At 25.0% G+C, this 19,618-nt stretch overlaps 12 protein-coding genes across 12 annotated transcripts; 7 read left to right on the top strand and 5 right to left on the bottom strand.

Annotated features, from left to right (window-relative positions):
* Positions 1–196, top strand: AAJ76_3200045582 (hypothetical protein; the record flags this gene model as incomplete). Its single annotated transcript, XM_024475183.1, has 1 exon — positions 1–196. A coding segment is annotated over one exon (196 nt), but the record flags the coding sequence as incomplete, so codon positions are not given.
* A 1,362-nt stretch (positions 197–1,558) lies between these two features.
* AAJ76_3200044025 (myosin heavy chain) lies at positions 1,559–6,343 on the top strand (the record flags this gene model as incomplete). The annotated part of the gene is made up of 1 exon (XM_024475181.1): positions 1,559–6,343. One exon carries the CDS (start codon positions 1,559–1,561, stop codon positions 6,341–6,343), a length of 4,785 nt encoding a protein of 1,594 aa, XP_024330861.1.
* Positions 6,344–6,712: 369 nt separating this feature from the next.
* Positions 6,713–7,636, top strand: AAJ76_3200038871 (guanine nucleotide-binding protein beta subunit 2; the record flags this gene model as incomplete). The annotated part of the gene is made up of 1 exon (XM_024475180.1): positions 6,713–7,636. The coding sequence occupies one exon, from the start codon at positions 6,713–6,715 to the stop codon at positions 7,634–7,636; it is 924 nt and encodes a 307-aa protein (XP_024330860.1).
* A 136-nt stretch (positions 7,637–7,772) lies between these two features.
* Positions 7,773–8,564, bottom strand: AAJ76_3200037020 (60s acidic ribosomal protein p0; the record flags this gene model as incomplete). The annotated part of the gene is made up of 1 exon (XM_024475179.1): positions 7,773–8,564. The coding sequence occupies one exon, from the start codon at positions 8,562–8,564 to the stop codon at positions 7,773–7,775; it is 792 nt and encodes a 263-aa protein (XP_024330859.1).
* Positions 8,565–8,617: 53 nt separating this feature from the next.
* Positions 8,618–9,259, top strand: AAJ76_3200036966 (hypothetical protein; the record flags this gene model as incomplete). Its single annotated transcript, XM_024475178.1, has 1 exon — positions 8,618–9,259. The coding sequence occupies one exon, from the start codon at positions 8,618–8,620 to the stop codon at positions 9,257–9,259; it is 642 nt and encodes a 213-aa protein (XP_024330858.1).
* A 294-nt stretch (positions 9,260–9,553) lies between these two features.
* AAJ76_3200034630 (signal recognition particle 54 kda protein) lies at positions 9,554–10,954 on the bottom strand (the record flags this gene model as incomplete). Its single annotated transcript, XM_024475177.1, has 1 exon — positions 9,554–10,954. The coding sequence occupies one exon, from the start codon at positions 10,952–10,954 to the stop codon at positions 9,554–9,556; it is 1,401 nt and encodes a 466-aa protein (XP_024330857.1).
* Positions 10,955–12,097: 1,143 nt separating this feature from the next.
* Positions 12,098–12,328, top strand: AAJ76_3200033486 (homeobox domain-containing protein; the record flags this gene model as incomplete). Its single annotated transcript, XM_024475176.1, has 1 exon — positions 12,098–12,328. The coding sequence occupies one exon, from the start codon at positions 12,098–12,100 to the stop codon at positions 12,326–12,328; it is 231 nt and encodes a 76-aa protein (XP_024330856.1).
* A 64-nt stretch (positions 12,329–12,392) lies between these two features.
* Positions 12,393–12,866, bottom strand: AAJ76_3200032718 (translocation protein sec66; the record flags this gene model as incomplete). The annotated part of the gene is made up of 1 exon (XM_024475175.1): positions 12,393–12,866. One exon carries the CDS (start codon positions 12,864–12,866, stop codon positions 12,393–12,395), a length of 474 nt encoding a protein of 157 aa, XP_024330855.1.
* A 379-nt stretch (positions 12,867–13,245) lies between these two features.
* AAJ76_3200029723 (structural maintenance-chromosome 1) lies at positions 13,246–15,861 on the bottom strand (the record flags this gene model as incomplete). The annotated part of the gene is made up of 1 exon (XM_024475173.1): positions 13,246–15,861. One exon carries the CDS (start codon positions 15,859–15,861, stop codon positions 13,246–13,248), a length of 2,616 nt encoding a protein of 871 aa, XP_024330854.1.
* Positions 15,862–16,305: 444 nt separating this feature from the next.
* Positions 16,306–19,092, top strand: AAJ76_3200029278 (superkiller viralicidic activity 2-like 2-like protein; the record flags this gene model as incomplete). The annotated part of the gene is made up of 1 exon (XM_024475172.1): positions 16,306–19,092. The coding sequence occupies one exon, from the start codon at positions 16,306–16,308 to the stop codon at positions 19,090–19,092; it is 2,787 nt and encodes a 928-aa protein (XP_024330853.1).
* A 69-nt stretch (positions 19,093–19,161) lies between these two features.
* On the top strand, positions 19,162–19,290 carry AAJ76_3200026422 (hypothetical protein; the record flags this gene model as incomplete). Its single annotated transcript, XM_024475171.1, has 1 exon — positions 19,162–19,290. One exon carries the CDS (start codon positions 19,162–19,164, stop codon positions 19,288–19,290), a length of 129 nt encoding a protein of 42 aa, XP_024330852.1.
* Positions 19,291–19,388: 98 nt separating this feature from the next.
* On the bottom strand, positions 19,389–19,559 carry AAJ76_3200026025 (hypothetical protein; the record flags this gene model as incomplete). Its single annotated transcript, XM_024475170.1, has 1 exon — positions 19,389–19,559. The coding sequence occupies one exon, from the start codon at positions 19,557–19,559 to the stop codon at positions 19,389–19,391; it is 171 nt and encodes a 56-aa protein (XP_024330851.1).
* Between the last annotated feature and the right edge of the window lie 59 nt (positions 19,560–19,618).

The following is a 19,618-nucleotide window of genomic DNA, read 5'->3' as shown; positions in this document are numbered from 1 at the left end:
ATATACTAAGGGAACGCTCTTTTCTCCTATAAGCAAGGCCGTAATGGTATGTTGGCTTTTAAGCGGAATATTGATGTTTTGTTTTACAATGGAGTTTTTGGTGGCCTGGTGGTTTTTCTTCTATTGCTGTTTTTTTCTTTATTTTAATTTAAAGTTGCTCGCAGTCACGTCAAATAATCACAAAAATTGTAATTAAACATCAAATAATATTTTTAAATGCTTTTTACAAACAAAGTCATTTAATATGGCCAATCTAAACAAGTGCTTGGTGTTTAGTATCGTAACAGTTCGTTTGTATGTTAATCTTATTCTTTTTTGTGTTTGCGGATGTTTTCATTCGTTCAAATTTTCTTATTTTTTAACAAATAAAATATTACGCTAGAAATGTAGTAGAAATATTTGGTTAAACGTTTAAGCGTATTTTTTGCATTATGTAAATAATTATTTTTTCCTTTTTTTTACTTTTAAAAAAATTAAGGGTATTAAAAATTTTTAAATTTATATCAACAGGTTACATTTATGAAATATAAATTTTTTATTAAATCTTTGTGAATTTTTGAAAGGTTACAAAAAATGATGTTTTAAAATACAAATGTTGTTATTATTAGATACCTAAATCTTGATACAATCTTATTTATAAAATATTTATGAATCACAATAGGAAATTATACAGCGTCATGTATCATTGAAGTATTTTTTATAGGACTACAATAACATTTTTCCATATGTTACAAAAATGTTGTTTTAATTATAAATTAAAACCTTAAATATTAATTGGTGTAATTTATTAATCACATTTATTATAATTTAAAATTTAATTTATAAGCAACAATTAAATTTATATTATGCCATTTATTTATTGATTTAAGTATTATCAATCTTTCTTCTACTTCCTTAAAATAAAATGTATTAACAATCTTCGTAAGTCTTTATTTTATTACACACTGCAAATTTATCTTTTAATGAATTAATATTTTGATAAACAAACAATAAAATTTTAATGTTTATACGTTGATTTTTAAATCTTAAATTTTTTCATGCAGTTAATTTATCAACACTTAGCTAGTAATATATTCTTACGATTAAAACAAATTAGCATATTAAACATAGGAAAAATACTTAAAATGTACAAATTTTTATTTACAAAAAAATATAGAAAAATTAAACTTCTTTGTATTTGCACATTTTACTCTGCACTGTATTGATGCAGAAAATTTATACCCGCTTTTTTATATATAAATAGAATACAAATTACAAATGCATTTATTAGGTTATATATTCTTTAATATACTTTTTTAGGGGAGGGATCTGTCAACAAACATAATTAAAATATATTTAAAATTAAAGTAAATTAAAAAATGAAAAAATTATTTGATAAATATTTTCATGCTATTAAACTGTCAATTTATCATGTTAAATATTTATAAAGTCTTCGTTTACTAACAGACATCAAAATCAAATTTTGTTTTAATTTTTAAAGCTGTAACTATTTTTCTATGCATAAACTGCAATACAAACAAATTAAAAAAAATATTTAAACAATGTTTTTTTTGAGGGCATGAATATTAAAGAAATAAATACAAGCAAAATAAAAAGTGCAGACTTAACACATAAAAAATCATTTGAAGATAAAAAGTGGGTTTGGATACCCGACAACGATAAATGTTTTGTATCTGGGTTTATTGTCAAGCAAGAAAATAATTTTATTTTAGTAAATGTAAACAGTGAGATAAGACAAGTTAAAGAAAAAGATATAATGAAAATGAATCCATCTAAATTTGATATGATAGAGGATCTGGCAGCCTTGAGCAATTTAAATGAACCTAGTATTCTTCATAATATTATAACTAGGTATCAACGTAATTATATCTATACTTATTCCGGGTTGTTTTTATTGGCTGTTAATCCTTACAGGGAGCTAAATATTTATTCTGAAAAGTTTATAAGGAAATATGTTAATTTTAAAAAGAATGATCTTAAGCCACATATATATGGTGTAGCCAATGAGGCATATTGCAATATGATGAATAATAAAGAGAATCAAAGCATTTTAATTACAGGTGAAAGTGGTGCAGGAAAGACTGAAAATACAAAAAAAGTTATTGAATTTTTGGCTTCAATTGCTGGAGTGTATGAAAGTTTGAATAAAAGTTCTAGTACAACAAGTATGGGAATTAGAAATAAAATTTTAGAAGCTAAAAATTCAAGAATTTTAAATATTAGTAGTGATGAAATATCAATTGATAAAAAGATTATTATGACCAATCCAATTCTTGAGGCATTTGGAAATGCTAAAACCTTTAAAAATGATAATTCAAGTAGATTTGGAAAATTTATTCAGATTAAATTTAATGGGAATCGAATTTGTGGTGCATTTATAGAAAAATATTTACTAGAAAAAAGTAGAATTACTTTTCAAAATTCGAATGAAAGAAACTATCATATTTTTTATCAATTATTAGGATGTGGTGATGTTGTTTTAAAAAATTCTCTTTTTTTAGAAGAAAATTCAAAGTACCGCTTTTTAAAAGGAACACATAATATTAAAGGAGTTGACGATGGTGAAGAATTTGCTATACTTAGAAAATCATTTAGAAATTTGGAAATTTCAGAAGACGTCGAACTGTTTTATTATAAAATAGTTGCAGCAGTTTTACATTTAGGAAATATTAAAATATGTGAAAAAGATGGCATTGCAGAGATTGAAAACTTTATTGTCGTGGAAAAAATTTGTAAACTTCTAGAAATTTCTTCTGAGCAGTTTGTAAATAGTTTACTGTGCCCTGTTATAAAAGCAGGAAATGAATTTGTAACTCAAAATAGAACTGTAGAACAAGCATATACGATTATTGATGCATTGGCTAAAATTTTATATGATAAAATGTTTGATCAGTTGATTAATGATTTAAATAGTAAGCTTGGAACATCTTATAGTACCAATTTTATAGGTGTTTTGGATATTGCAGGATTTGAAATATTTAACGAAAATGGATTTGAACAATTGTGTATTAATTATACAAATGAAAAGTTACAACAATTTTTTAATCATCACATGTTTGTTTTAGAGCAAGAAATATATAAAAGAGAAAAAATTGATTGGAATTTTATTGATTTTGGGTTAGATTTACAACCTACAATTGATCTTATTGAAAAGAGTAATCCTATTGGAATATTGAGTTATTTAGATGAGGAATGTGTTATGCCACAAGCATCTGATAAAACTTTTTTAAACAAGCTTAAAAATATTCGAAGTAAAAAATTTAAAAATGTTTACTTTAAAGAAGGATTTATTCTTGAACATTATGCAGGAGATGTAGAATATTTAGTTAAAAACTGGATAAGTAAAAATAAAGATCCTAACTTTGAAAATATTAATGATTTAATAAAGAAATCATCAAGTTTGTTTGTAAGCAGTTTAAGTTTTAATGATAAAAATATTAAAAGAGGATTTTTTAGAACTGTTGCACAGAAACATAAAGAACAGCTTAGCTGTTTAATGAAGACACTTTCGATGACTAATCCACATTTTGTAAGGTGTATTATCCCAAATCTTAAAAAATCGCCAAATTGTCTTGATAATAAATTAATATTAAGCCAATTAAAATGTAATGGTGTTTTAGAAGGAATAAGAATAAGTAGACAAGGATATCCTTCAAGAATAAGTTACGGTGAGTTTGTTGAAAGGTATAAAATACTTAGAGCTGATTATAATGATATTTATATGACTGTGAATCCTGATAAACAAGAAGAATCTTTCGAATTACTTAAAAGTCTGAACCTTTCTGATACGCAATATAAACTTGGAGTTAGTAAAATATTTTTTAAACAAGGTGTTTTAGCAGATATTGAAGATTTAAGAGATATTAGAATAGATGAAATTATGAGAACAATACAATCTTTAGTTAGAAAAAAGTTAGACAAGCTTAAATTGGATTTAGATGAACAGCGTAAAAGAAATCTAATTCTTTTAAAAAAGAATGCTAATATTTGTGTTGATTTACAAAAATGGAATTGGTGGAAATTGTATATTAAGATAAAACCTTTGTTAGATGTAAGAAAAAGGGATAACGAATTAAAAGAAAAAGACAAAATCATTGAAAAATTAAATAAGCAAATTGAAGATCTTCGCATGGCTATTGATGAACAGCAAGCTCTTAATAAAGTTTCTATTCAAGAAAATGAGAAGCTAAATAAAGATTTAGAACTAGAAAAAATTCATTCAATTGAAAAAGAAGAACTTGTAGAAGGCATGAGAAATGAACTAAAGAAGTTTGAGGACGAAAATACTAATTTGAAAAGTAATGTTAAACTTATAAAAGATGAATTTATTAGAGATAAAGAGATATTTTTGAATAAATTAAAAGAGCAAGAAGTTATTAAAGATGACTTGCACAAAAAAATAAGTTATTTAGAAAATAAAAATATCCAAAGTGCAAATGAAGAAGTTAAAAATCTTAATATGACTATTTTAAATCTTGAAAAGGTAAAAGAAAAGCTTTTAAATGAGCAAAAACTTGACAAGAATTATATTGAAGATATTTTAAAAAAGAATCAAGAATTCAAAGACATTGAGTCAAAACTTACTTGTAAGGTTCAAAATCTTGAAAATGATTTACAAGCAACACGAAAAAAACTTGAAATTTTTGAAACTAATTTTAAAAAGCTGAAAGATGAAAATAACGATCTTGTATTTGAGAATGAAGCTTTTGAAAAATCACTTAATAAGTTAGAAAAAGATATCGAAGCAAAAAATATATCTTTAATTAAAGCCAATGATGATAAAAAAAGACTTCAGTCAGAATTTGATGCATTAACTATTAATTACAATATGACTTTGAAAAAGGTTGATGATTTAAAAGAACAGGTTATTGATTTAGAAAAATCTTTTTCTGATAATTCAAAGATTGAGAAGTCGAATATTCAGTTCGAGAAAATTATTAAAAAATTAAAAGAGAAGCTTGATTATTATATAAGATCTAAACATATTTTAAGGCAAGAGATTGATGAAATAAGAGAAAATAATTCTTTTTTAACTCAAACAAAAATGGAGGAATTGTTTGAAAGTGAAAGGAAATATGAATCTGAAAAGAAAAGTTTAAAAAAAGAAATACAAATACTTACTTGTAAAAACAATGCAATGAAAAAGGAACTTGATAATTTTAAAGCCATTTCTGAATCTTCAGATGATTCTACCTTAGAAAAATTGTACAATTTGTTAGATAAAGAAAAAAAATTAAGAAGAGAACAGGAACAAAAAATATTAGAGCATGAAAGTACCATTTATAATTTACAAAATCAAATCAATGATTTGGCCCAATGTAAATGTTCTATGAATGCAGGATGTACTTGTAAATGTTTACCTTGTGTTACATCTTGTAGAGTTATGTATCAAAAAGTAGATACACTGCATTCCGAAGAATTAGAAAAAATTATTACTGAAATTAATATTTTAATAGAAGGTTTTAATACAACATTTTATGAGATTTTAAACAAGCAAAAGTTAAAAATACATTCATTGAACGATGAAATTATTAGTCTTAAAGATGAAATATTAGAAAAAATTAGAGTTATTAATGAAATTGATAATAAATTTAATTTATTAAATCGTAGATACAATGAATTAAATAACTTACAAAAAGAAACACTTAGTGAACTTTCAATTAGTAATAGCGAGAATAATAATCTTGTTGCAAAAAATAACTTTATGGAGAATTCTTTATTAGAAAAGAATGCCATTATTGAGACAATAAAGAAGAAATATGAGGAGGTTATTAATAAATTTAAATATCTTGAAGAAGAGTCTAAAAAAGAATCAGACTTGTTTATTAGCAATTTTAAGCAAATGTCAGATGCATGTGACAATAAAATTAAAATAATATCTGACGAGAAAAAGAAAGAAATTTTACAGTTAAAATCTAAACTAGAAGAAACAGAAAGAAAGTTATCTGATTGTGTAAAAAATAATGAAATACTTACCTTTGAAAATAATGAACTTAGAAAGAATAATAAAAAAGTTAAAATTGAGTCTTTAGTGATAAATGACAATAGTAAGCATTTTGCTAAAGTTAAAGAATTAGAAAAAAATAAACTACAGCTGGAGAAGGAAATTAGAAACTTGAAAGATGATAAAAAAAGATATGAAATGAATATTAATAAAATTTCTAATGAAAATAAGGATTTAACAGAAAAACTTGAGGAAATAAAGAAAGAAAATTTTACTATAAGTAAAGAAAATGGAAAATATAATTTACAGAAGAGACAGATGGAAAGAGAGCTGTCTGATAATCAACAGATGTTAGATTTCCTAAAGCATGTTAGTCTTACATTTAAAAAAAAGAAATAAACTTGCATTATTTGAGTATAGTTTTTTATAATTTTTAGTCTTAAATAATTATTGTGGCATAAAATTTTTTTATAATTGTGGCATTCAAATTTTTTTATAATTTTTAATCTTAAATAATTGTGGTATTTAAATTTTTATATAATTTTAAATTAATAATCACAAGTAACAATATACAAAAAGTTTAACCCGATTTTTTATTTTTGCACAAAAATTTTTTATTATTAAAAAATTTTATTACAAAAGCTTCATAAAAAATATAATTTTTTTAAACACTCAATAATCTTACAAGTATATAATTTCTTTCCTTCTATGCGTATTATCTTTTTTAACTAAATGTTAATTTTCAGTATATCCCTTATTTACTCAAATATGAACAGTGAAATATATTCCATTGATTATTCTTTTAAATCATCTTACTTCTTATATGGTGGTAATGATCAACAGTGTACAATATTTAGCACACGATCTAATACTATTGTATCTATAATAGAAGGATTTAGTGAATCAGTTATCTTTTGTAAGTTACTGAGTGATAATCTTATACTAGTGTGTTCTATTGATGGGTATATTCTTACTACTGATCTAAATAACTCTTTTACTTCTACTACACAAATAAATGAAGAAATATCTTGTGTACACACAACTGATAACCATTTTTATATAGGAACTTATACTGGCACTATATATAAAATACATTATAAAGAAGATATTAATTGTCAAGAAGTTTTAATGGGACATGGTACAGAGATATTAAGTATAATATCTGATAATAATATTATATACACTCTTAGTTCTTTGTACTTTATTAAATATATTAATAATAATATAGAGTATAAAATTAATCTAGTAGATGGTGTATCTTTTTCTATAATTCCTGATACAGAAATATTTTGTATATGCACTTCTAGTGATATATTAATTTATAAAAAAGATATATTAATTAAAAAAATTAGTAGTGAATATCAACCAGAGTGTGTAATATACACAGAAGGATACTTTGTAGTAGGTGGATACTGTGATTATTTACTTCTTATTAATACTAATATGAATATGGTTACTTATAAATATTCGCTTGTATCATCAGGTGTTAATAAATTAATAAGTAAATCATATAAAGTTTATTTTTCTACTACGTGTGGATATGTAGGATCCTGTGATATAAGGAAAGATGATACAGTGGAAATGTATGAAAGTAAAGTGGGTACAGTATTTGATATGTGTGTTAATAATGACACTTTTTATATTGGAGGACTAAATGGTGTGGATATATTAAAAACAGAAGAATTTAAATAAATTAAATAAAACTTATTAAGTTGATATCAATTGTAAGTGAAGTATGTATTAAAACTAATAAATATTTAAACAAGTTGATATCAATTGTAAGTGAACTATGTACAATACTGATAATTTAGAATTAAATAAAAATAATTTAATAAACCATCGGTAATGGTGAATCAACGATCTTTATTTCTGCACCAAATCCAAAATTCAAAACATTTCTAAAGGCCCTACTTATTTCATAAGGAACACTGGCTTGTGTAATAGTATCTGTTCCAATACTAAACATTGCAACATCTCTAATAGCCTTACTGTAAACCTCTTTAATGTCATTCTCTGATACATCAATAAGTGATGGATCATAAAATTCACCATTTTCATAAACACTAAATATTTTCATTTTATATTTAAAAGGCTTTATATTAATAAGTGCTAGTAAATTAGCTTGACTAGGTCCTACCTTGTCCCCATCATTTAACACTAAAAAGTCTTGCATAATTTCAATCTTACCCTTCGTAATTTTAGTAGGAATACCAAGTGTTTGAAAATATCCTGTCTTTTCTGATGTCATCCCTGTAACATGTGCCTTAATCCAAACATCTGATTGTGCTATGTCACCAACCTTAGCTACACTTTCCCTTTCAAATAGATCTATTACCTCTTTAACCTTTTTAACATCCTCTTTAAAAAATATTAAACTAATATTTCCTCTAACTTTATCAAGTAAATCTTCTCTATTAAGTTCTTTAAGAGCTTTTCTAATTGCAGTATTCTTACCAGTTAAAAATGTAGAAGATGGACCCCATGCCCTCTTCATCTCTTTAAGTTGATTAGATACTATATTATCCATGGATACTAAAGCAAAACTGTTGTAAGAAGTAAAACATTCCTTGGCTTTTTCATAGGTATTCTGTTTTCTTACCTTTGATTCTTTCACGGTCATTTTAGGGGAGAAAAAAATAAAAAATTTATGCTGCATAATTAAATAACCCTAAAATGAGTGAATCACATGATCATGCAACGATTACACATGACTCTGAAATAGTTGAACCACATGATTCTACAATGAATGAACAGAATGATAATAAAATTATTGAGAGTAGTGATTGCGAAGAAACTTTTTGTCACGATATTACAAAATTATGGAATAAAAAAGATTATTTTTATAAAATTGACAATGCTACAGAAGGAAAAATTATAAAAAATTTTGAACTAAAACTAAAAAATAAAGATATACAAGTAGAGGATGCTTTTTACAGCTCTAGTAATATTATACCTGTAGCAGAAATAAGCCAATTAAAAGATGATTCATACATTAAAAAGAATTTAGAATGTAGAGAATTACGAGAGCTTAACTTTGAATTTCTGATTTTATGCAATAAAAATATAAAAGAAATACAAGATTACATAGAAATATATAGACTTTGTACAGATGAAGATGAAAAACTTATTCTTAGAAATATAATTCTACAGAAAAAAAGACAAGATATTTTGTATAATAGCGTAAGAAATTATATATCTGATCTAATAATTAAGGCAGAGGATTGTTATATTTTTATTGATTCTGTCTGGTCTACTGTGTTTAGAAAAAGCCTTGAATTAGTAACAACAGATCTAAGTAGTCAAGAATGTAATTAAATGTATCTGTTTTTTAAATTGTATTATTAAGCTTCTTTTTTTCTAAACATTAAATTATTTATTTGAAGGTTAGTATTTTCTTTTATATTTGACTTATTGCTTCAGTGGCACCACTGAACAAATTTGGTGTTCTAAGCATTTATATAGATTTAAAAATAATTCATTATTTAAATTTATGCTTAAATAAATTATTTAGATTTATAAATGCATAAAAATTTAATTGGCAGTTTAAAACAAACAAACTCGTAAATAAAAATATAAAAAAAATATTTGCATAAAGAATTTATTAATTTATTACAAAAAGCCATTCATACTGTCAAGGAGATCTTTTGGTAACATGCCTTTAGCTTGTTGTTTAAACTTAGCTTTCTGTGATTCACTCAGAGAACCAGGATCCTTACCAATTAAGTCACTATAACCAGGTATATTAGCAAATCTCTTCATCATGTTAGACATATTTCTAAACTGCACTAACAAATCATAAACTTCCTGAGGAGTACTAGCTGATCCTTTTGCAATCCTTAAAATCCTTGAATTTTCTTTTTCAATAATTAAACCATCAGAATTTAATTCTGATTTGCTAAGTGAATCAAGAATACAAATTAATTTTTTGAATTTTTTTTCATCGGGCATTTGGAAGTTTGATGTACCAGGAAGCATTTCTAATAATTTAGTCATAGGTCCAAGACTAAGTAATTGTTTAAATTGAACAGAAAAATCATTAAGAGTAAAAGTTCCTTTTTGAAATTTGTTAAAAAGTTCTTTCTCATCAATTTTAAGATCAGATATTTTCCTAGATAACCCATGTAAATCTCCCATTCCTAACATTCTTCCTACAAATCCTTTTGGTTCAAATACTTCAAAGTCTTCCATATTTTCACCTGTACCAACAAAAAGTATAGGACATTGAATAGAAGCTACAGATGATATAGCTCCTCCTGCCTTAACAGTACCATCAATTTTAGAGATAATAATAGATCCAACATTTACTGCATTTTTAAATCCTAATGCTTGATCCTCAGCCGATTGACCAATTCCTGCATCCATAACAAAAATAATATTATCTGGCGTAACTGCATTAATAATATCTGTCATTTCAGTAAACAAGTCTTTTTCTTGTGTATGCCTTCCACTAGTATCCACACAAATAAGATCAAAATCCTCTTTCTTAAATCTACTAACACCTTCTAGTGCTACTACCACAGGATCTGCTTCTTCACTGCCATAAAAAGGCACCTTAATTTTCATAGCATTTTGTTTAATTTGCTCGAATGCTCCTGCTCTAAAAGTATCAGCACAGACAAGTGCCACTTTAAGACCTTTCTTCTTATAATAATTAGCATATTTACAAATAGATGTTGTTTTACCAGCACCTTGTAATCCTACAAAAACTACAACATTACTCTTTCCTTTTTCTAATTCTTTAGATTTTATTTTAGGATCAACAAGAGAAACCAGTTCGTTAAACACAGCTGTTTCTATAACCTTCTGTTTGTTAAATCCTTGAATATTTTCAGATAATATTTTTTCATTTAAATTATTTCTAATTTTTTCTACAAGCATAGGATTAACATTTGAATTTATTAAAGAAGTACAGATATCATCTATAATATATTTTATAGAATCATCCGTAATATTTGAAGAGAACAATCTCGATAATGATGCAGTAATAGACTTTCCTAGATCTGTAATCATATAAGGGCTAGAATTTATAAAAATCAAAAAAGAAAGTATTAACAGCAAGAGATCACTGAATGTTATATATAATCTTTTAAAATATAACTAGAGTTAAGATTGTTGTACTAGAACTGGATTTCAATATAAAGATTTAATAGTGAAGCGTTTTTCATATAAAATATTTGATTGTGTTTTATTTAAAGGTAAATTGCAATCTTTCAAAAAATATAAATATGCCTAGAATCAGATATTTGAATAAATTAAGTATAAATATTCATAAAAGAATCAGATATCTGAATAAATTAAATATAAATATTCATAAAAGAATTAGATATTAAGTTTATAATGTTCATTAATGTGTGCGACAAGATTTTGGTTCATTTGCACTGTTTTTTGAAAATCACGTTGTAAACATGAAATAATAACTGCTACTAGTATATTTACTTTATATACATAAGTATAGCACGCTTAACGTACATTAAGGGATATTTTGCAAAGGATGATTACAATGATTTGGTGACGCAATATAAATTAATAACAATCAATTTACATAAAACTTATGTAATTTAAATATTATAACTGCAGGTTAAATCATAATAAGTAACATATAAAACACATATAAATTTAATGGGCCTTCCATATGCATTATCATTGGATAAAATGCCGTTATTTAATTAAAGATAATATTTATACACAGAAATTATTTAATTAGCACCACTACATTTTAATATTTTCTGTTTTAGGTATTTTTCATCTAATAAACAAGCATGCATCCTTAAATGGTAAAAACTAAACAAAATGATTATGAAATTAATTATTTGTAAATATTAATGATATTTTAGCCAGACAAAGTTAAAAATAACAGTATATTTTAGATTTATTAATTGCTAATTATTGGAAACATTTTACAGTTCATATCAAGAAATATTACAAGAAAAGGAATGTAAATTAAAAATAAATCTTATTAGTGAATATGACAGTCTATGATTATGCACACATTTCAAATATAGTTATTAAAAATGATTGATATTTTAATATATTCAAATGACCAAATTAGAATATTACCCTTTAAAGAATAAAATTAATTATCAACTATTAAGTTACTTAATATAGACATTTAATAAAGGAGATTTAAATAAATTCTGAAAAGATAAGCTCTAGATGAAATTTATAGACCAAGAGGAAGAAATTATAAAATCATTTACTCTAAAGACTGCACGTCCTAGAATACGTTTTAGTAAATACCAAGAGGATGTACTAAACCTAGCATTCTCAAAAAATCCATATCCAAATAAATTTGATAAATCTGAACTTAATATACTAACTGGTATACCAATAAGAAATTTAAAAATATGGTTTCAAAATAAAAGAACACGAAATAAAGACATTTAAGCATGAAAAGATGCTTTAGATACTAAAACACATCTATACCAAAAAACGTTTTCAATTAAAACAATTATAAATTTTTATTCATTAACCTTTTTCTTAATTCCATTTCTAATGCTTCTCTCTTTTTATTAAAATGAATATCTTCATATATTTTATACATTTTATTATCTTCTTGTTTTACTTTACACTCCTTAAAAATATTTCTACTGTAAGCTTGTGCTTCTTGTTCAATAATCATTTTCTCATTATTCATATTTTTTAAATCTTCTTGAATTTTATCATACATTTCTTCGCTTACCAATCTTTGTTTGTACAAAGGCTCTACTATTCCTTCCTGTTTTTCCGTAAAATAAAATCTTTCAAGTAAATCAGTACACCACTTAAGAAGGCAATTATAACTCTGCTGTTTATTAGTATTAAATAAGGATTCATAATAAGATGTCATAAAAGGGGATGTAATGTATTCTTTGTTAGATGACCTTCTTATACAAGAAAAAGATATAAGTGTTATACTTAAAATTATAGCTAGGACAAGAAACATAAAGGGGTAAATATTATTATTTATAAAAGTGTATATAAAACTAGATAAAAAAGTTTTGAAAATGAAAGTATAGATTAGATATAATTTATAAAGTGCATATAAAACTATATAAAAAGTTTTTAATAAAAAATAAAAAAAATTTTACGTCAAAAAAAATATTGAATTATAAAAACAAAAAAATTTTGAAAGCAAAATATAAAAATAACAACTAGATAAAAACAATAAAGCTATATAAAATCAATAAAGCTATATAAAAACAATGAAATTAGTTAAAAATAATAAAACAATATAAAAAGTAAAATTTTAAATAAAAAAATTTTGAAAAAAAAATGCAAAAATAAATGAATAATTTTTAAATATGTTTTCTATTAACACTATACTAAAATGCATAATGTAATAAATTACTAATACCATTTCTTTTATACACACCTATCATCTTATTACATTCCTTATATACTCCTACTTTAAGACTTACCATCACTATTTGTAAATCTTCACTTTTAATAAAATCTACAAGTCTATTAACATTGAAATTATCTAAATTAGAATCTACTTCATCAAGTAATAAAAAGCCTTTATTACTCATCTTACTAAGTGCATACATAAAAACTAATCTACTTATCATTTGTTCCCCTCCACTTAACACGTCATATTCTTTATATTTTTTGTTAGGTACCATAACATAATATTTAACACCTGAAAAAGGTTCATCAGAATTCTCTGCTATTATATTACATGAACCACCAGATATTTTAGAATAAAGATTTGAAATAATCTCATTAAGTTTAGTAAGATATTCTGTAAATAATGATGCTCTTTTGTTTTTAATAATATTAAAATTCAATTTAGTCTCAAGCGTTTCTTTTTTTAAGCTATCATATTTTTGTAAGTTAAAATCTAAAACAGTAGTATTTTTTATAAGACATGTATTATTTAACATCTTATTAATTTCTTCTAATTCTGTACGTAAAATTGATATATTTTCTGAAGTGAACGGGAAATTTGTTAAAAGTTCATTATTATTAATATCTGTTAGATTTGCATCATTTTTATGCTGGCGTTTTTGCACCAAAAAATTAACATCAACTACTTCATTTTTTTCTATAAAAAATAAATCTTTTATTTCTTCTGCAATATCTTCCTTTTCACTGATGTTATCTTCTAAAAATTCATTAATAATAATACTATCATATTCTTTTTGCAATTCATCTAATTTTTTAGTATCTAATTCTAAATAATTAAGAATTTTATCTTTTTTTTCTTTCAAGAGATTATGCTTTGCATTTTGCTCTTCTGTATAATATTTACTATTTCTAGTTAAGTAATCATTGTAATTTTTGTATCCATTAATTTTAAATAAATCTCCAAAAACTTTAGTCTCAGGAAGTAAAACTTCCTTCTTTTTTATTTTTCTAGTTTCTATCTCTTCATCTAGTTTTTTAAGTTTATTTTGTATTATTTCTACAGTACTATTAGAGTCTATTTGCTTCTTAATGCTATTCATAGTATCAATTATCTCCATACGTCTTTCTAAAGATGAGTCATGAATGTTTATTTTGTTAAATTTAACAATTCTACCTTTACTTCTTACAATGACACCATCAATAGTGCATACATCTACAGAATAATCTACAGGATAAGCTTTATTTGTTATTGAAATATTTCCGAATAAATCCTCTATTACATTTCTTAAGTTATCAGGGCAATCAATCACCAAAAGTGGTGATACAAGGTCTTTATCTAAATTTTTCTGTACATAAGTTTGCTTAGAAATACATTTAACAATACAAGAAATTCGCCCTAATCGATGTTCTTTACAATATTCAATACATTTAAATGCACTATCAATATCTTCTACTACAACGGTAGATTCATATGCAGATAAAATAGCTTTAATGGCCACTTCATATTTTTCATTAGTACATTTAATAAGATCATTAACAAATCCTATAACACCAGGTAAAGATTTAATTTTACTCTTCATATTGTATAACTTAATAGTCCTTGCCTTAATATTTTTACTTAGTAAAATCTCATTATTTATTTTATTTAACTCACTTTCTAAATTTAGATACTTTTCTTGTATCGTATTAAATTTATCAAGCATCATCTGATGTTTCGTAACAAGCTCTTCTTTTTCTTTCAAAAGTTCTTTTACATCATCATCTACTTCTACTTTACAACATTCTTCATTGTTTAACAATCTAAAGTATTCTTTTTCCAAATTTTCAAAGTTGGGAATTATGATATTTGGCTTTACAGATAAATCTTTATCAATTTTATAAATTACATTTTGTTTTTGATCTATTTGTAATCTAAGTTCTTTTATAGATCTACTTAATAGCATTTTTTTAGCCAACAATGATTTGTTTTCTAAAATTTTATCAGCATCTTGTATAAAAATATATCTATCCAATAAATTATTAATTTTATAATAAAACAATATATTTTCAATATCCTTCTTTCTTTCAACCATCTTCACATTTTTTGTATGTTCTTCTTCATATTTCTTATTTTCTTTCAAAATATTTAAATATTGCTTTCTTTTTTCTCCTTCTATTTTCAATTTAATCATTAAATCATTATATTTAGATAATAACACATCATGCTCCTGTTTGTAGTTAATAGACCCCGATACCTGTTCTATTATTTGACTAATTGGAATATCAGTGTGAGATTGGTAAATTATAAAATTATTTATAAATTCCTTAAAAACAGTCTTTTTGTTGTTTACAAAATAAGAATTTTTACCACTATTATTAATATATCTAGTAAAAGTCATTATCTCATTATTATCTTGTAATACTAATTTAACTGTAGCATTTTTTATATTATATGGTTTATTTGTCATTACAAAAACCATTGCATCAAGAATATTCGACTTGCCACTACCATTTGGTCCAATAATACAAGTGAAATGTGAATCAAATGGAATTACATGACTTGATTTGTAGCTTTTAAAGTTTGTAATTTCCAGTGATTTTATTTTGTACATTTATGCACTTTAAGGGGAAAAATATATTTATAGTAAAAAAAATAAAGTTGGTTTATTTATAAATAAAGTTAAGTAGTTTTTATTGTATGTCAAAGAAATGTTATTTAGTCCTTTTTCAATGTTTCTAGTAAGCTTGTTTATAAAACTAAACCAAAGTTGTTTTGTTAATCAATAAAAGTTATATTTTATTTTGATTAATTATCTCTTAAACTTTATTTTGTAAAGTTTTATTTTCATTAGACGTCAAAATCAATTGTGATCATATTCCCTTATAAATCATTTAACTTTTAATTTTTTTAAAAATAATCGGTTTTGACTGTTACAAAACACTAAAAATAAAATAACAACAACTTGTTTCTTGCACCTGGTATCTGTTTTTTAAAATATAATTTTTTGATATCAGATCCAAATTTAGTAAAAAAGTTGTTAAATTTCTAAACCCCAATGAAAAATAACTTACTAGAAGCTTTAAATGATAAAACAGTACTATTAGATATTACAGAACCAATAAAACAAGAAATACGAACAAACACTTATGATGCATTTGAAAGAAATGGTACTAAACATGAGGCGGCTGTTCCAATAGGAGTAGACTATACACTCATTCCAAACGAATTTCAAGAGTTTACAGCCAAAACTTATAATTTCGAGTTAGACATATTCCAAAAAATTTCGTTATGTGCTCTCGAGCGCGACGAAAGTGTTTTAGTTAGTGCGCACACAAGCTCGGGAAAAACTGTTGTGGCTGAATATGCCATAGCAATGTCTCTAAGAGATAACCAAAGAGTTGTTTACACATCACCAATCAAAGCACTTAGTAACCAAAAATACAGAGAGCTATTAGAAGAATTTACCGATGTCGGACTAATGACCGGTGATGTGACGATTAATCCTGGTGCGTCGTGTTTAGTTATGACGACAGAAATATTACGCAATATGCTGTATAGAGGTAGTGAAGTCATAAGAGAAATACATTGGATTATATTTGATGAAATACACTACATGAGAGATCGCGAAAGAGGAGTTGTATGGGAAGAAACAATTATTTTATTACCATCACACGTTCGTATGATTTTTTTGAGTGCGACGATTCCTAACGCACTTGAATTTGCAGAGTGGATTTCGTATATACAAAAGCAGGTGGTGCATGTCGTATATACGGAAAAACGCATCACACCACTTGTACACTATTTTAAAACGGATAAACTTTACACAATTAAAGATTCTGAATTCCATAAAAATGAGTTTTATAAAGCTATGAAAACGGTCAAAAAAGGTAGAATAAATGAGCGAAATATTATTTCAGTCATTAGAGATGTTTCGTTGCCTGCAGTTATATTTTCGTTTAGGAGGAAAGATTGCGAATATTTTGCTATAAGGCTTATTGATGATTATCTTAATGATGAAGAAAAAGAGGCAGTAAATACGGTGTTTAGGAATGCGATAGATTCTTTACGTAAAGAAGACAGAGAACTTCCTATTATTAATAACATTTTACCTCTTCTTTTACGAGGTATTGGTATACATCATTCTGGTTTACTTCCCATTATTAAAGAAATTGTTGAAATTTTATTTCAGGAAGGGCTTTTAAAAGTTCTTTTTGCAACAGAAACATTTTCAATTGGTCTTAATATGCCTGCTAAATCTGTAATTTTTACCTCGCTAAAAAAGTTTGATGGTGTTAAAACGCGCCACCTTACCAGCGCAGAGTATATTCAAATGAGCGGACGAGCGGGAAGAAGAGGGATTGATGAAAAGGGAATTGTTGTTAGTCTTTTAAGTGATGTTATGACATATGCAGAGCTAAAAGATTTATTTTCGTGTTCTAAAGATAATTTAATCAGTGCTTTTCGTTTAACTTATAATATGATTCTTAATTTAATGCGTGTGGAAGGTCTTGATCCTTTGTATCTTATTAGTAGATCTTTTCATCATTTTCAAGCCTTTAAGAAAGGTAAAGAAAAAGAAAGCGAGCTATTTGAGATGTATAGTCTTATAAAAGATCTACCTAAAACTAAATTAGTAGATTTATTAACTGAGCTGGAAAATGAAAAAGTGGTTAGATGTAAAAAATTGTCTGTTCAATTTAGACCTTTTGTTAAAAAGGGACGTGTAGTAGATCTTTTTATACCACGTTTTGGTGCTAGTATTTTTATTAAAAATGCTATTATAGATGAAATAGAAGATGAACATATTGTATGTCTTGTATTTACTAAAGAATGTATAAAAAAGATAACAGTAGATATTAATACGGTGTATATGGTATATGATTTTAGAGCTAAATTCAATCCAAAAGTTTTTTATAAAGATTTTGAAAAAATTACTTATATTGAAGATAATGACTTAGTTAATGAATTAGAAGAGAAACTTAAAAAATCTTTTCCTAATATTAATTTACAATATTGTATTATTTGTAATAAGATTTTTCCGGAATGCTATTATTCGTGTTCTAGCTATTTTTTAAGTGGTGAGGAGTATAAAATAGATGTAGACTGTTCTTATATTTTTGATAATAAAATAAAAAAACCGGCAAAAGAACCTTTTTACGTAGATTTAGATACGGTTAATTATATTAAAAACGAAATATATAAAGATGCCTATAAAAATAAATTCAAAGAGATGTCTAAACTTAAAGAAATTTATCATATGGACGAATGTAAAAAAATGATCAATGTTCTTAGAGACTTGGAGTATGCTGATGATACTACTGTCGCGATTAAAGGAAGGTTGGCGTGTGAAATATCATCTGGAGATGAATTGGTGCTAACAGAAATGATTTTTAACGGTGATTTTCAGAAATTGGAGGTAGATGATTTTGTTCCTTTATTGTCCTGTATGGTTTTTGAAGAGTGGAATGAAGAAGATTTTGTACTTTCGGATGAAAATAAGAAGTTGTATTCGTTGATTGAAGATTCTGTCAGAAAAGTTTGTCGAGTTCTTCATAAACATGGATTAGAAGGAACACCTAAAAAATACCTTAGAAAGTTCTCGTATGAAATGATGGATGTTGTTAAAATGTGGTGCCGTGGACATACATTTTTAGAGATTTGTAATAGTACAGAAGTATTTGAAGGAAGTATTATTAGAACATTTAAACGATTAGAAGAATTACTAAAGCAGCTTAGCAATGCTGCACGTGTCATTGGGAATAATGAATTAGAGAATATGTTTAGTGATGGTATTGTTAAAATCAAGAGAGATATTGTCTTTGCAAATTCATTATATTTATAAATTAGTTTTTAAGTGAAAAAATATGTTTTTTAATAATTATCAAATTTTTAATTAAGTTATATTGATTTTATGGAACGAGATTTTTACAATATATTTAAAAGGGTGACTACTTTTGTTTTACTTTTAACAAAAAATTTACATCATTATACTTATTATATCAATATAACTAAAAATTTTTTACAAAATAATATTGTGTAATATTTTTTAGGCATAAAACATCATTTTTTTCAGTAATCTACTGAATTCTTTTTTAAGAATAATATTATTTAAATGCAAAATTGTTTAGATATTTAATTTCATTTTACTGTATTGTAGTTTAAAGATATTATGTAAAAAATATATTTAGAATTTACTAGTAGCTTTACATAATGTAAAACTGACAAAATTAAACATTTGCAAATAATTTTAAAATTGCAGCTTGTCACTTTATAATTTTTGGCAGATGTTTTTTTGTGCAAATCCTCCATTTAAAACTTAAAAAATTTAGCATATTTTTTGACAATTGAAAGATATTTTAAAAAATAAA

Source organism: Vairimorpha ceranae (genome assembly GCF_000988165.1).
Source record: "Vairimorpha ceranae strain PA08 1199 chromosome Unknown NODE_32, whole genome shotgun sequence".
Lineage (NCBI taxonomy): Eukaryota > Fungi > Microsporidia > Nosematidae > Vairimorpha > Vairimorpha ceranae.
The sequence above is the reverse complement of the archived record's forward strand: the minus strand, read 5'-3'. Positions and strand labels throughout refer to the sequence as shown.